General features: G+C 44.7%; 1 protein-coding gene across 1 annotated transcript in view; it reads left to right on the top strand.

Annotated features, from left to right (window-relative positions):
- The first annotated feature begins 8,752 nt into the window (after positions 1-8,752).
- MFSD2B (major facilitator superfamily domain containing 2B) overlaps positions 8,753-16,359 on the top strand; it is a 50,588-nt gene continuing 42,981 nt past the window's right edge. The window contains exon 1 of the mRNA XM_018575364.1: positions 8,753-8,932. Within this exon, the coding sequence (XP_018430866.1) occupies positions 8,753-8,932 (180 nt within the window). The remainder of the gene's footprint in view (positions 8,933-16,359) is intronic.

Raw genomic sequence — 16,359 nt, forward strand, 5'->3', positions numbered from 1 at the left:
CAGAGATCGTCACCGTTCATTGACAAGTGCATTTGACCTCCTTCTGAGCAGCCTCCGCCTGCTTCAAGCTACTTTTGCATTCCCATTGACCTATATAGGGAGAGAAGCAGTTCTGAGGAAAACAAATGCTAATGCTTGCGACACAAGCCCTTAGGGTTTGTGTTTGACAGTCTTGTTAAATACTACTATTACTCCCACCAGTGTTTAACCTGCATCTTAAAAGTATTTAGGAGGTTACTGTGGTTGAACTAGGGGCATTTCTGTTTAGTTATGTTGTGCAGCAGGGACGTGCAATGAGGTCTGTGGCAGGTGAGGCCACCCCTGGCGCTTTGTCTTTGGTCCAAACCATCCACAGAGCTTAAGTCTCTGACTCCAAGTCATAGGCTGTTTTTAGCTCTGGCCTCACTAGGTTAGGTTACTCTCAGGCGTGGGGAAGCCCGCTTCTGTGTAATGTAACATAGCTGTCAAAAGCCGGATAAAGAGTGCTTGTAATTACCAGGTGGCTCTCTGTCCGTGACAGGTTACATAGCGGAGATGCTTTCCCTGCTGTCTAATCTGTTAGAAGCCACTCTGAATGGAGAAAAAGCTGTCGGCTCGGCCTCCCCTGTCTCCCCTGCCTCCCCAGTCCAAACGTCCCTTTTGTGCAACAACTTAAGTGTGAGACCTGCTGGATAGAGGAGCAGCTTGCAACACTTTTTGTAGGGAGGAACAATCCATCAACATAGTCTATCACACTAGTTTAAAATAAGTGGTTGCAATAAAGTGCCACAAAAAGTATCTATCTGACATTGCCCTCAACATCCTCCGGTATATGGCAGGCTCCAATGCCTTAATTCTTCTTCGTTCTTCCTCCATCGCCGTGCTACAGCCTCCCTGAAAATCCCAGTACGTCCGGATATGGGGGGGGGAGGGGTGGGGACAGGACAAGTGAGCATCTCTCTGTCCTCTCACACTGCCTCATCCGTGTCTGAGCAGCCAGCCCAAGCACTGTCATATGGGCAAGGGCTGTGCCTAACTGTCTGCAAGTATTGACCATCAGTGTATAGTCATTAGTTGCCTAGAATCTTTGTACGTCCTGCAGCCGTAGATAAGAGGGAAGGTGCCTACTGTACATTTGGGGCTGTGCAGGGTTGTAACACGGGTTTCTTTTAAAGGGAGCCTGTCATGATAATATGGCATCTGTCATTGCTGACTTTTTTTTAAAGTTGTAAGTCGATGGAGAGACCCTCCGCACTCCCCACAGCAGTCCCGGCCAGATAAGAAAAAAAGTGGTGCTCGCAGTGATGAATTACCACGGATGGCGCCGTGCAAACACAGGAAAGTCAGGTAATCACCAGCACTCAGTACTAAAGATAAATATGTCCCTTTTATTGGACAGAAAGCATCACAGACATCCAAATAAACCAATCGGATGTCTGTGACGCTTTCTGTCCAATAAAAGGGACATATTTATCTTTACTACTGAGTGCTGGTGATTTCCTGACTTTCTTGTTTTTAAAGTTGACATCTTTTGCTTCAGTACTCAGGAGGGTGATTGCTTAGGGTAGCAGGAAATGTTGAGCCACTTTTGTTCTTGCATAACTCTCGGTGAGTCAATGATTTGTATGAAATATGTAGCAAGCTAAATCCAATGTCCATACCTGCTAAACTTGTTACCAAACCCATTAAAAAGGCGTGTGGATGTGTTTGCTGGATAAATGCCCAAAGAGCCCTAAAGTTGTTTTCTTATGTCAATGCCGACTTTGCAAGCACATTGCCTCCCATCCCTCACTAGTGATCATGGAGACCACCCACCACAGTTATGGGATGACGGAGAAGTGAGGGAAGGGGAAGACCAGTGTTACCAGAAGTTGCGATTTGCATATTCGCCCTCCCTGAGTGTTGATGCTCAAAAAGTTGTTTTAGATGAGAAAATGCAGACATGTAGCGGTATACAAGTAACCACGGCTGTAACGCATGTAAAGTGACAGGTTTTGTGAGATTGATGACCAAAGCTTGCACCACTTACCAGGTATTAGGCAGCATATATATTAAGTAGCACAATCATTTATATTTCACCTAATCTATTGGCTTTCAATACCGTTACTGCAGCGTGACTATTCAGACTTGGGACTAGTTTGCATTCCTTGGAAAACCAAGTCTGACTTTTAATGCGGGCTCTCAGACGGACATTTTTATTATGTGGTCACACTGCAGTTCTCAATTTTAACAGAAGATGGCGCTGTATGTAAAATATAGAAAGTGTAACTATATAGGGTTACCACATGCAAAGTGAATCATGCAATGTCATGTTGTATCCCAGAGCAGAGAGTTTAGAGATCAGATTTGGTGAAGAGATTGCCATGTTTGAGAAGGCTCCTTTCACACGGGCAGGCCCATTGGGTCAGCCTATCAGTGTTTAGGTGGACCCGATCAGATGCTCAATGTTGGTCTATGGGCAGCCGGGTCTAAACAGACAGGCGTTTTGTTTACACCCGGTTGCCCCCAACTCCAGCCAGGTCCGGAAGAGCATTCAGAACAGTGTTCCATTTCGCTGGACCTGATCATGCCAGACCGGGGGTAATCTGATGTAAATGTGCACATGTCCATTTACATTCGATTCCCTATAAACCAACATGGGGTCCGGTCATTTCAGTTTTTTCCTCCATCGCAAGGTGGCAGCAGTGACATCCACTCTGTACTGCTCCGATCAGGAGGGGATCCGTGCACTGATACCCTCCTGATCAGCCCGTGTGAAAGGGGACTAAGGGTTCGAGCGTGTTTATCTGTATGCATCATGTTATTAAATAGCAGGAACCTTACATTACAGATTACTGATTCCGAATAATAGTAGTAGGTCTGTGACCGGTATGTGGCTGGACTCAATGCTTCAGAGGTGCACTGTTCTCTGGAACTAGCAATGCTGCTTGGGTTTGGCTGCTTCGGACTATTCACTATGTGCAGAAAAAAGTCCATGGCATGTTCCTTGGGCTTTCATAGGCTCCTGTAATCTGTGATGTCATTATAGAATGGGCATGCTGCTTGTGATTGGTGCACATATGGGCTACCTCCACTGTGTTTACATGGCTGGTTCCCTATAAAAGAAACCAATGGGAGTAGACCGTGAGTCCCAAACAGTAAGTTATCCAATGCTATGTCTCGCTAGGGTGGGACACGTTCCTTGCAGTAATATGATGCAATGCCATTCATTCAAAGACAACCCAATGCATCCTACTGATGGACGTGCATTGCTGTGCATCTTGTATTGCGGTGTGGTGCACATTGACGCATGGCGTTCCGTTCAATACACCCCAACAGTGTGAATTGTTTCCTAAGCCATCAATGAATTGCCTCCTATGTGCTTCCTCTTGCCATCAGTGTATTCTGACCGTATTTATCTTGCTGTATACCAAGGCCAGAGGTAGCAAAGGAGACAATTTATCTTATTGTTAGCTGCATCAGATTGCTTATTCAGACCCTCAGGGATGTTCCTGCAGTGAAGCAGAGTATAGAAATACTTGGATATAGGGACCCTAATGCAGCATCAGGTGCCTCAGGGAAGTCGTTTCATAAGGCACATTAAAAGAATACTCATTTCTGTAAACGATATCAAGCTGTTTTACTCTTTGCTGAAACACAGATCTGCCATAATAATGGGATCCCTATATCCGGCATTATCCTGTCATATCATTCACAAATCAGGTAGTGGCAACCCGAAAACCTCGTCTTTACTTCAGGGCAATTTGTATTCAATCATAATACATCATCTTCTAGCTCATAGAACAAAGGGGCCGGCGGCACTACACTTGTATTGTCCTGCTCTTTCCCTGCTGTCAGCACATCATAGGACGTCACGTGACTCGACGTATCAATCAGCATGCTGTCTTGAGAAGATTGCTGTGTGTGTTAGCGATGAAAATTCTTAGATTTTGTTTTTATAAATTAAATGTTTTAAACTACTGGCGGCCTCTTTGTATTGCGTTTATTTTATAGCCTATTTAGAAAAGAATGAGACGGTGAAATATGAAAGTGTTTGAATGAAAAAGAGTGAGCATTTCTTAAAGTGACACTACACTCGGAGCTAAATACATTCAAGTACCTTAACGATTAACCACAATGCATCTTATTTGTGTATCACTCGGCTGTAGATCCTCCAATCATCTCTGAATTGGTGCTGGCACTGTCCTTCCTTCTGGAGGGGGGCTACTTTGGTTTTCTATGGTCCCAGTGTTTTAGAGTAGTCAATTCTCCAAGCTCACTCCTGTGATGGACTACAATCTCACATTGGAGTCCTAAATTTCTTTTTCTGCAGCCCCAGCACTCGTGAACAGGAAGCTCTCAGTACAGAGGCTTCCTGGTCATTCACAATCTGGAGATAGTAAATATTTACTATCAACCTAGTCATGAATGGACAGGAAGCCTCTGTACTGAGCTGCTCTCTGTTCATTCCTAAAGTGAGCGGATAGAAAATGTTTACTATGGCCCCATTAATAAATGAACAGGAAGTGATGTATAGAACTTCCTGTTCGTTCATAACTGGGGAGTGATGTATAGAACTTCCTGTTCGTTAATAACGCGGGACATAGTAAGCTTACCATGTCCTCAGTTATGTACAAACATTGAGCAATCAGTACTTATTGCTGAGTGTTTGTGCTCCGCTCTCCATCTTGACTGCTCCATTTGTCACAAACCCATGTCCCCTCCCACACCGCCCCGCTCAGCCTCCTGACAGCTTCTCTCCTCCCTGCGGGGTGCTGGCAGCTGGAACGGCTCTGTGTCCCCTCTGATCCCTGCTGCCTCTGCTGATACAGGCAAGGGAGAGCAGTGAGGATTGGAGGGGGCACAGACCGAAGCTTGCAGCTGGTGCCCAGCGGGGAGGAGAGAAGCTAGGGGCATGCACCACATTTTTAGTTTTTGTGCTATCAGTGTTTTACCCACAGCACCATTTTTGGTCGATCCCTAATCTAGACCTTTCCTCTCCAGCCTGACTGTTTGTGACCCACCCCCTTTCATTCATCGGAATCTAGTTATTTCAATCACAGAGGTTCCAAATCACATGTGGGCATTACCTATGGTGGTCTGTCTGTATGCAAACACAGTCTGCCTAGGAAAGCCCTCTCCTCCAGACTGACACCTGGCCATGAAGTTATTTTGATATTTGCATAACTTCTCCCAAGGGGCAGCCCGAAGCCTACATCAGGGCTGAGGGCCCCTGAGAGGAGTACAGAGGCAGGGTGCCAGGATGTTTTCAGGAAGCAATCTACAGCACCTTCCTACCAGCCATGATCTGGTTGCATTGTATGGAGAAGACCAAAGGCCCAGTGATGACATTGGGTATGTAATGACAACAGGTGTTATTTAGAAATGTCATCAGCATGTTGATGAGGAGCAGGGAAGGCAAAATACGAGCAAATTAAACTCCAGGTTGACGTATATCCACAACCAAAACCTTTTGGATAGAGTAGGGAAGGATTAAAATCCTCATCAATTTTTCATATGTCTTCTACATTCCAATTTGAAGAGGATTTTCCTTCTGGAAATGAGAGGAAATCTCTTCCAAGAAGGTCAGTCCTCAAGTTGTCACCGGAACAAGTTTTTTTTTTTTCTTCAGGTGACAACTCCAAATTTTGGCTTTTCTATCACTTTCACTCCCTGTGACCATGGTCACCAGGTCAGACAGAGAGGGTAAAGCTTGCTAGAGAGAACACGGCAATAAATACGAGACCCTCACCACTCCAATCCCAAACTAAAATAACAACATTTGGGCTTTAGATACACTTTGGAGTAGAACTGTGGTCAGCTTATGGCCAAATATTTCAAACCCCCAGTAACTAGACTTTAAACAAATTCATCCTCAAAGTTTATAGTAGAATGTAGTTTCACTTTTGTTTCCACAGCTCCATCCCTAGCAGTGACATTGGAGCCTTTCAGTCTTCTGTAGGGGTGGGAGAGCAGAGTGCTATAGCCATATTTTCTCTCCCCAGTAGACCCCTTATTCCAGGGGTGGGATTGCAGGCCAAGCTGAAAAAGACAGGACATTGTTTTGTGTTTCATTTGGGGGGGCGGGGGGGGGAGGGGGAATTGGTGTTATCATTACTTAGATGAACATTGAGAGAAAAAAAATGGTTCCTCCTTCCCCAGAGCTATTGGTCTACAGTTACTCCAGAAGATGGAGTTTTCCTAACCATGCTTTCATTTAAGAGAATGCCTAATGGCACCACCATTATGTACCCAGCTACAGCATTCCATTGGACCACACATGTGCCATCCCCCTGCTGACATTCTGTCCTCCGGAGTCCGGATTACTGCCTGAGTGGGCAAGATCCTGCAAGAAAGTGGTCCCTTATAGTTCTATGTTGTTGTATTCATTTTAGAAAGGAGACGAAGGGGTAGAAAAAGGATGGGGGAGAACAGGAGAAAGTGAGTGTAGAAAGAGAGAAAGGAAAAGGATATAGAGAGTAAAATAGAGAGATTTGGTTGGGGAGAAGGGGTCAGAGAAACAGGGTTATGGAAGAGATGGGGGGGGGGATACAGGGTTGACAAAGATATTGGGGAGAAGGGGTGAGATAGGGTTGAATGATATTGGGGAGAAGGGGTAATACTGGAGAGAGATAGGATGGGGAGAAGGGGTGAGACTGGAGAGAGATGGGTTTGAGAGATATTGGGGAGAAGGGGTGAGACTGGAGAGAGATGGGGTTGAGGGATTTTGGGGAGAAGGGGTCAATAAAGATATTGAGGAAAAGGGGTGAGACTGGTGATAGGGTTGATAGATATTGGGGAGAAGGGGTGAGACTGGAGAGAGTTAGGGGTTGAGAGATATTGGGGAGAAGGGGGTGTGACTGGCGAGAGGTAGGGGTTGAATGATATTGGGGAGAAGTGGTCATACTGGAGAGAAATGGGGGAAAGAGAGAAGGGGTGAGACTGGAGAGAGATAGGATGGAGGACGATATGGGGGAGAAGGTGATACTGGCGAGAGACGGGGTTGACAAAGATATTGAGGAGAAAGGTTGAGACTGGAGAGAGATGGGGTTGAGAAAGATATTGGGGAAAAGGGTTGAGACTGGAGAGAGATAGGGTTGAGAGATTTTGGGGAGAAGGGGTGAGACTGCAGAGAGGGTTGAGAAAGATATTGGGGGGAAAGGGGTGAGGGTGGAGATAGGGTTGAGAGATATTGGGGAGAAGGGGTGAGACTGGAGAGAGATGGGGTTGAGAGATATTGGTGAGACTGGAGAGAGATAGGGGTGAGGCTCAATAGAGATGGGGTTGAGAGATTTTGGGGAGAAGGGGTGAGACTGGAGAGAGATAGGGTTGAGAAAGATATTGGGGAAAAGGGGTGAGACTGGAGAGAGATGGGGTTGAGAAAGATATTGGGGAAAAGGGGTGAGACTGGAGAGAGATGGGGTTGAGAGATATTGGGGAAAAGGGGGGAGACTGGAAAGAGATGGGGTTGAGAGATTTTGGGGAGAAGGGGTGAGACTGGAGAGAGATAGGGTTGAGAAAGATATTGGAGAGAAGGGGTCGAGAAAGATATTGGGGAAAAGGGGTGAGACTGGAGAGAGATAGGGTTGAGAGATATTGGGGAGAAGAGGGAGATGTTGGGGAGAAGGGGTGAGACGGGAGAGAGATGGGGTTGAGAGATATTGGGGAAAAGGGGTGAGACTGGAGAGAGATGGGGTTGAGAGATATTGGGGAGAAGGGGTGAGACTGGAGAGAGATAGGGGTGAGAGATATTGGTGAGAAGGGGTGAGACTGGAGAGAGATGGGGTTGAGAGATTTTGGGGAGAAGGGGTGAGACTGGAGAGAGATAGGGTTGAGAAAGATATTGGAGAGAAGGGGTCGAGAAAGATATTGGGGAAAAGGGGTGAGACTGGAGAGAGATAGGGTTGAGAGATATTGGGGAGAAGGGGTGAGACTGGAGAGAGATGGGGTTGAGAGATATTGGGGAAAGGGGGGGGACTGGAGAGAGATAGGGTTGAGAGATATTGGGGAGAAGGGGTGAGACTGGAGAGAGATAGGGTTGAGAGATATTGGGGAGAAGGGGTGAGACTGGAGAGAGATGGGGTTGAGAAAGATATTGGGGAGAAGGGGAGAGACAGGCGAGAGATGGGGTTGAGAAAGATATTGGGGAGAAGGGGGTGAGACTGGAGAGGTCTCTAGAATTGATAAAAGGAAGAGATGGAGGGATAATGGGGGACAAAGACAAGTAAAGGGGGAGATGAGAGGTGGGCAGGAAAGTCAGGAGGGAGAGGATGGAAGAAGGAAGACAGGAGGGAGAGCAATAGAATAAAAGTAAAGGGGGAAGAGTGAATCAGAAGAGAAATACATATCCAACACACACCAAATGGGGGTAATTATTGATAACACAGACAAGGCTGGAAGTCACCTCTTCTACCTCTATGTATGAAGCATGCCGGGTCTATCTAACAAACATTCTTACACTTAACAAATAAAATAATGAAGTGATTGTCCGACTTATGTATTATATCCCACGGATCCCGTCTATTGATGATTATGAATAAGAGCTTGGAGGTAGGTTCCGGGACCCCACTTTGTACTGAGTAGCACCCCCCATGATGGATAATGTGATGACCTGATGATTGCTCTATTCGCATTCCAGAACTCCTAGAAGAAGAACATGAGAAGTCTGATGGTGATATTAGATGAGTGTAATAGTAAATGAACCCATATCTATGGAAATAATAAATGGTCGGTCACCCTGAAGATTAGAATGTGGGGAGCACACACTGCACATGCAGCGATATAGGAAGCCGGGATGAGCCGCACCGTTGTGTCCGTACTGGCTGCCTCCGCCCCGCCCCCTGTTGGCTGCACACAGCGCTGGCCGCACAGAGCTCACAGTGCCAGTGACATGGAAGAGGGATCGCTGGATCCCCGGCTCAGCGCACCGACAGCCAACAGCAAGAGGGACAGCTCCCACTCCCCACAGCGCCAGGTGAGTGCCAGTTATACCAGGGGGCATCTTATTGTATCTGAAGGCCAGTCTGATTATTGCAGTGCATGCCATTCCAGTATCAGGATCATAGACCTGCTGTACTGGAGAATGTATATCTGTACACACACATTGTACAAGTGTCACCTCCAGCATACCATACAACCCCATGGGCACAGACACAATTTCTGCTACAAGGAGCCTGACATTGGCTTGCTGGGGTTATAATCTGTATGTTATCACTGTGTATACACTGATACAGTGCACAATATATATTTGTAGTGGTGTCAGGAATCAAGGATTATTATACATTGCTCCTAGGGTCAGCTTGTGTTATCAAAGTTGTATGATCAGCCCTTTGTGGTTTTTTTTGTTAAAGGGCAACTCCTGCTTTATTCGCTTTTGTTTGGCTGATCTGATATTACATGACAAAAAAAGAATCCGCTTTGTAAATAGCATTCATTAAATGTGTTGCAGAATGATGCATGTACAGCGGGGGTCACCAAACTTTCTGTACAAAGCACTAGTTAACTGCCCTTAAGAGGTTATATTTTTTTGGGGGGGGGGGGCAAACTGTGGCCAGAAGAAGAAGAAAATGCAACAGGCTCATCGTCAGTGAGAGTTAAATATGCTCCTGGTTGGTGTGAGTGAAAAGTTACCTAGCAGTTGTGGTCAGTGTGGAGAGCAATAATGCAGCATCGGTGTCAGTGGAGGAAATGGTACCCCATCATTGAGGTATGCGGGAGGAATAGTGCCCCGCCGTTGGTGTTAGTGGAGGAAATAGTACACCATCATTGAGGTATGCGAGAGGAATAGTGCTCCACCGTTGCGTTGGTGTCAGTGAAGGAAATAGTACCCCATCATTGAGGTATGTGGGAGGAATAGTGCCCCATCGTTGGTGTCAGTGGAAGAAATAGTACCCCATTCTTTGGGGGTCTGTGGGAGGAATTGTGCCCCATCGTTGGTGTCAGAGCTCCAAAAAGCAGTATGGGTCTGGGAGCCATATACATACATAATATTAAAGCTGAGGCTTCCAGACCCGAATGGCAAACGTTCAGACTCAATTCGGGTCTTAAAGCCTCAGCTTTAGTATTATGTATATATAATTCATGTTCTGTAATACGAACAAATATTTGTTGCGGCAACATTGGGAGCTGAGGCTTACTAAAGCTGAGGCTCCCGGAATTCGGATTCAGACCCATTCGGATGCAATAAACTGAAAAACACATCTGAATGGCCAGAAAAGTCACATGTCCGATTTATATTAGTTTTTAAACAAAATTCGGACGGGATCCGAAATTTTGTAAACAGAAATTCGTATTCGGACACATCCGGGTTCATTGGGATTCGGAAATTCGGATGTGTACAAATTTTGGAAAATTCGTACGAATTTTGATTTGAAACGAAACGAATTGCACATGTATAATGTCTACTAACACTACTGTGCCACCCTATGCATTTTCATTCTTTCATTACTCTTCTTAGCCCGTTATTGGTTAAAATATTGTCTATTACTGTTGACTTGGAAGTACGAGTTTTGACTCTCTTGGTACGTAGATATGCCCGGTGTGGCTACTTGTTGTACCGTGTTCCTGGTTATAAAAACATTTAATAAAAAGAGAGTTGTCAAAAAAACCCAAAAAAGTGAGTAATACTATTTAAAAAGTTTATTTCACCAACTTGGTTTGCAGTATCAGATTTGTCATAAAGAAGGAGTCATGCTTCTAACATACTGGACTTCATACAGATCTTCTACAACTGAAGGTTCAGGCAGCTCAGGTTATGAACTGTTATCTCCAGAGAGGTGGATATGGTTGTGTCCCGCTGGACCTGCTGATGACTTTGTATTGTCACATAATAAAAAGTTGCAAGTTACAAATTCTCCTAAAAACACATTTAATAGAGGGGCGAACAGTTATTATGGAATTCAGAAGCCAGTCTGACCAATCCAGGAGCCAGAAAGATTTTTTTAAAGGAGAACTATGAGGTGAGTGCTTTTCACTCACCTCACAGTTCTAGCCGACCTGTGACAATGAGACTGTCACAGGTCGGCTCAGTAGATCGGGAGGTGAGCAAACACATACCGGCGTTCGCTCACCTCTCGATCCTGTCACGGCTCTCTGCCGTGACAGGGGAGGGGCTGGATTCCCCCCTCCCCGCTCAGTCAGCGCTGGCGGATCGGACAGGGAGGGGGCGGGTACAGCTGGCTCTGCCTCTAGATAGGCAGAGCCAGCTGTCACTCACTCAGCTAGGCGGATCCAGACATAATTGTCAGGATCCGCTTCATCGTCTCAGTGTACCGCGAGCAGTAGCTCACGGTATACTGTGGCGTCTCAGTATACCGCGAGCTGTAGCTCGCGGTATACTGAGCTTAGGGTGACGGGAGGACGCTAGTTTGTGTCCTCCCGTTACCCTAAGGAGAACTATGGGGAAAAGCCTTAACCCCATAGTTCTCCTTTAATGCTCCATTGACACCAACTAAAGAAAACTGCATAAGGTGGGCGCCAGCTGTCAGTTTTAGGGAGCATTGGCGACCTGGCTTCTGGGATTTGTCCAGCCCTGAGTCGAGTGTGACTTTCAGCTTCTATTGTATGGGCGATGCAAGCCAAAAATAATGGTATAGGACAGTGGTGGCGAACCTTGGCACTCCAGCTGTTTTGGAACTACAAGTCCCATGAGGCATTGCAAGGCTCTGACAGCCACAGACATAACTCCCAGAGGCAGATGCATGTTGGGATTTGTAGTTTTGGCACAGCTGGAGTGCCAAGGTTCATCACCACTGGTATAGGACATTTTAAAAATGAATACATTTGTCATAGCATATAACATGGTATTCCCCAAACTGACTATAGTTGGACAGATCTGGTGATAATATCAGGTCTTCAAGCAGCCAATCAGCTGCAGTCACTGCGCAGGTATTCTGAGAGCGGCACAACTGCCATTGTGAGAATACAAAGACTTGGAATAAAGGTTGGGAATTCAGCGTTTTTTCTTGTACAGTGTATGGCCAGCTGTAGATTGCACAGCACACAACCAAATGACAATACATTGGATAAAACATTGAAGTAAACCTGCCACACTCTTGGGCAATTACAATGGATATGGTGAAAAAAATACATAAACATTAATTTCTTTTCATGAAAACCGTTAGAGATATAAAGAGCAACATTTATATGCAAAACTTGACTTTTCCTGTAAAATTCAGGCTTGGCCCTGCCCCCACTTGATCTTTAACCCCTCGTGACCAGTGACGTGCATAGTACGTCACTGGCAGCGGGCCCGTTTTAAACAGACTCCGTTTACATTTGTAGAGCCAGCGGCCGGCTTTACAAAAGAAGTGATTCAGGTTGCTTCTACGGGGCGGAAAACTGCCCCCCCTTCCAGACCGACACCCCCGCCGTGTTGCCCAGGCTCCGCTGCTCCTCCTGCGGGCCCAGGACTGGCATGTCAAGGGGTCAGCGGAAAGCTGGGGAGGAGAGCAGCGAACGTCCATTCTCCGGTCTCCACTCTGTTCTATGAAACAGGGAGCGACACGTATTGCATCTCTCCCAGTCCTTGAGCTGTCAATGCTGGGCTCCTGAAGTCGAGTAATAAGCTATTGGAGTGCGATCCGCACTTCAATAGCTTATTTAAAGTGGAAAGGTGATACTAGGGGTCTTTTGGAGGACCCTTAAAAAGGGCTTGTCACTGCCAATATGCTATCACGTGGGGGGCTTGTAAGCCAGAGTGAGTGCAATAATTATAGAGCCAATATTTATGCATATCTCAAAACTGTAGGGGCGTTTAAAGCGCCTTCTATGGACTTTTTGGGGTACTGCATTTTATCTCTGTTTCACGGACGCACACAATTTTTAACCTGGGCATGTTGGGTATCTATTTACTCGTTGTAACCTCATCTTTTATATTTTACAAAAACAAAATAGTGTTATATTGTGTTTTAGAGCACTAAATGTAACTTAACTACCTCCGGGCCGGCCGTAGTAAAAAAACGGCCGGCCAGGAGCTCTCTCGATCTGAGCGGGCGTCTCTAGACGTCCACTCAGACACGCCCCCTTGCGCGCGCCGCCAGGCGCGCGCGAGCGGGAAATGGCCGGAATTTAAAAACGGGCAGCGATGCCCGTTAATATACATGCGATCCGCCGGCTGTAGAGCCGGCCGATCGCATGTATGGGGTGCCGATCGGGTGATGAAAAATGGCCTGGCCAGGAAGGGGGTCTAAACACCTGGTCTTGAAGTGGTTAAGAGCATATTTCACTAAATCTTTGGGTTTGATCATAAGTTGCGCTAATGTCGTGCAACATAAATTTTTGCAACTGACACAGTTTTATTCTACAGGGTCTTGGCTTTCAGGAAAATACATAATGTTTGGGGTTTGAAGTAATATTAAGGCCTAAAATGTGGATTATAACATGGGTGCAAAAAACAAAAAAAAGGCCTCGGTCATTAAGGGGTTAATGCAGTAAGCCTGCCATCACATAGAGGACCAATAGAGAGACTTACAGAGGTAACTTTGTAGGCGTAGTAGACTGTTATTATAAAAAGTTGAGTTGCAGAAATGACATGGAAGCTCAGTTTGTAGACCATTTCCACATTGCTCCTTGCCAGCGGTTCTGTCACTGTCCAGGTTTATTTGGGTTCTTTCTATAGTCCTCGGCTTTGTAATGGATTATCTTGCTCAGCATTTAAATGGAAATGACAAGTTGCAGAGTTTTGTTGACAGTGTAACATTTGAGTTCAGTGTATGGAAAGTCTTCAGTACGGATGTCAGTTTGCTTAGTAAGAGCCACAGTGGGGGATTCTGGGAAATACACTGCTGCAGATAACTGGAGCTCTTCCCTTATCTGACAGCTGCACCTTCCCAAAGCCTGACACATTGAAGGTCTATGCTTGTCTATTTCTGTCATTCAACCACTCAGACCTTCATGGGGGCCAGCGATAAACTGCATGAGTAGTAAGCAGGACCGGCCCCAGCTGTGCCAACAGTTTATATAAAAGCACGTGGGGGCAAGGAGGCTACATGTGTCAGTGCTGAAGAAAATGAAAGTTATATCAGAGCGAGGAGGGAAAAATAGAACAATGACCGTTATATCAGATGAGGAGAGAGAAACAGAACAATTAAAGTTATATCAGATGAGGAGGGAGAAACAGAACAATGAAAGTTATATCAGACCGAAGAGGGAGAAACAGGACAATGAAAGTTATATCAGACCGAAGAGGGAGAAACAGGACAATGACAGTTATATCAGCCTGGGGAAAGTGAAACAGAACAATGAAAGTTATATCAGATGAGGAGTGAGAAGCAGAACAATTAAAATGTTATATCAGATGAGGAGTGAGAAGCAGAACAATTCAAGTTATATCAGCCTGAGGAAAGTGAAACAGAACAATGACAGATTTATCAGATGAGGAGTGAGAAGCAGAACAATTAAAGTTATATCAGATGAGGAGAGAGAAACAGAACAATGACAGTTATATCAGACAGAGGAGAGAGAAACAGAACAATTAAAGTTATATCAGATGAGGAGTGAGAAGCAGAACAATTAAAGTTATATCAGCCTGGGGAAAGTGAAACAGAACAATGAAAGTTATATCAGATGAGGAGTGAGAAGCAGAACAATTAAAGTTATATCAGATGAGGAGGGAGAAACAGAACAATTAAAGTTATATCAGATGAGGAGAGAGAAACAGAACAATGAAAGTTATATCAGATGAGGAGTGAGAAGCAGAACAATTAAAGTTATATCAGCCTGGGGAAAGTGAAACAGAACAATGAAAGTTATATCAGATGAGGAGAGAGAAGCAGAACAATTAAAGTTATATCAGATGAGGAGAGAGAAACAGAACAATGAAAGTTATATCAGACAGAGGAGAGAGAAACAGAACAATGAAAGTTATATCAGCCTGGGGAAAGTGAAACAGAACAATGAAAGTTATATCAGATGAGGAGAGAGAAGCAGAACAATTAAAGTTATATCAGATGAGGAGAGAGAAACAGAACAATGACAGTTATATCAGATGAGGAGAGAGAAACAGAACAATGAAAGTTATATCAGATGAGGAGGGAGAAGCAGAACAATTCAAGTTATATCAGACAGAGGAGAGAGAAACAGAACAATGAAAGTTATATCAGATGAGGAGTGAGAAACAGAACAATGAAAGTTATATCATATGAGGAGAGAGAAACAGAACAATGACAGTTGTATCAGACCGAGGAGAGAGAAACAGAACAATGAAAGTTATATCAGACAGAGGAGAGAGAAACAGAACAATGAAAGTTATATCAGACAGAGGAGAGAGAAACAGAACAATGAAAGTTATATCAGACCGAAGAGGGAGAAACAGAACAATGAAAGTTATATCAGACAGAGGGGTGAGAAACAGAACAATGACAGTTGTATCAGATGAGGAGAGAGAAACAGAACAATGAAAGTTATATCAGACCGAGGAGAGAGAAACAGAACAATGACAGTTATATCAGAAAGAGGAGTGAGAAGCAGAACAATGAAAGTTATATCAGACCGAGGAGAGAGAAACAGAACAATGACAGTTATATCAGAAAGAGGAGTGAGAAGCAGAACAATGAAAGTTATATCAGACCGAGGAGAGAGAAACAGAACAATGACAGTTATATCAGAAAGAGGAGTGAGAAGCAGAACAATGAAAGTTATATCAGACCGAGGAGAGAGAAACAGAACAATGACAGTTATATCAGAAAGAGGAGTGAGAAGCAGAACAATGAAAGTTATATCAGACCGAGGAGAGAGAAACAGAACAATGACAGTTATATCAGAAAGAGGAGTGAGAAGCAGAACAATGAAAGTTATATCAGACCGAGGAGAGAGAAACAGAACAATGACAGTTATATCAGAAAGAGGAGTGAGAAGCAGAACAATGAAAGTTATATCAGACCGAGGAGAGAGAAACAGAACAATGACAGTTATATCAGAAAGAGGAGTGAGAAGCAGAACAATGAAAGTTATGTCAGACCAAGGAGAGAGAAACAGGACGATGACAGTTATATCACAGCGCAGAGGGAGACACAGAATAATGAAGGTGTATCTCTGGCCAAAACTATTTTCTTTAGTTTTGGATGAGATTGGAGGGAAGATACTGTAGAGATCTTTATTGCTCTGTCCCCACATTCATTTTCTCTATTTCTAAACCTTCTTTGGCTTTACAAAGCAAAATTAAATAGTTTTCCAGCTAGGCAATTAACATTTACAGAATGAGAAGTCTGCAGTGGCAGCCTCCATATTTCTTTCAGGAAGGTTTTCCTAAGTCAGTGGGATACCTTGTGCAAGTGGCCATAAATATGAAGATTCTGTCTTCCTTTAGAAAGATACAATGATACAATGTTGCAATATCCTGCTACTATTTATTGCATATGACTGAAAGTGAACCTGGAACTAGAAAATGTAACTAGTCATTCA

This window comes from Nanorana parkeri, unplaced genomic scaffold, assembly GCF_000935625.1.
Source record: "Nanorana parkeri isolate BGI_ZX_2015 unplaced genomic scaffold, ASM93562v1 scaffold53, whole genome shotgun sequence".
Taxonomy (NCBI): domain Eukaryota; kingdom Metazoa; phylum Chordata; class Amphibia; order Anura; family Dicroglossidae; genus Nanorana; species Nanorana parkeri.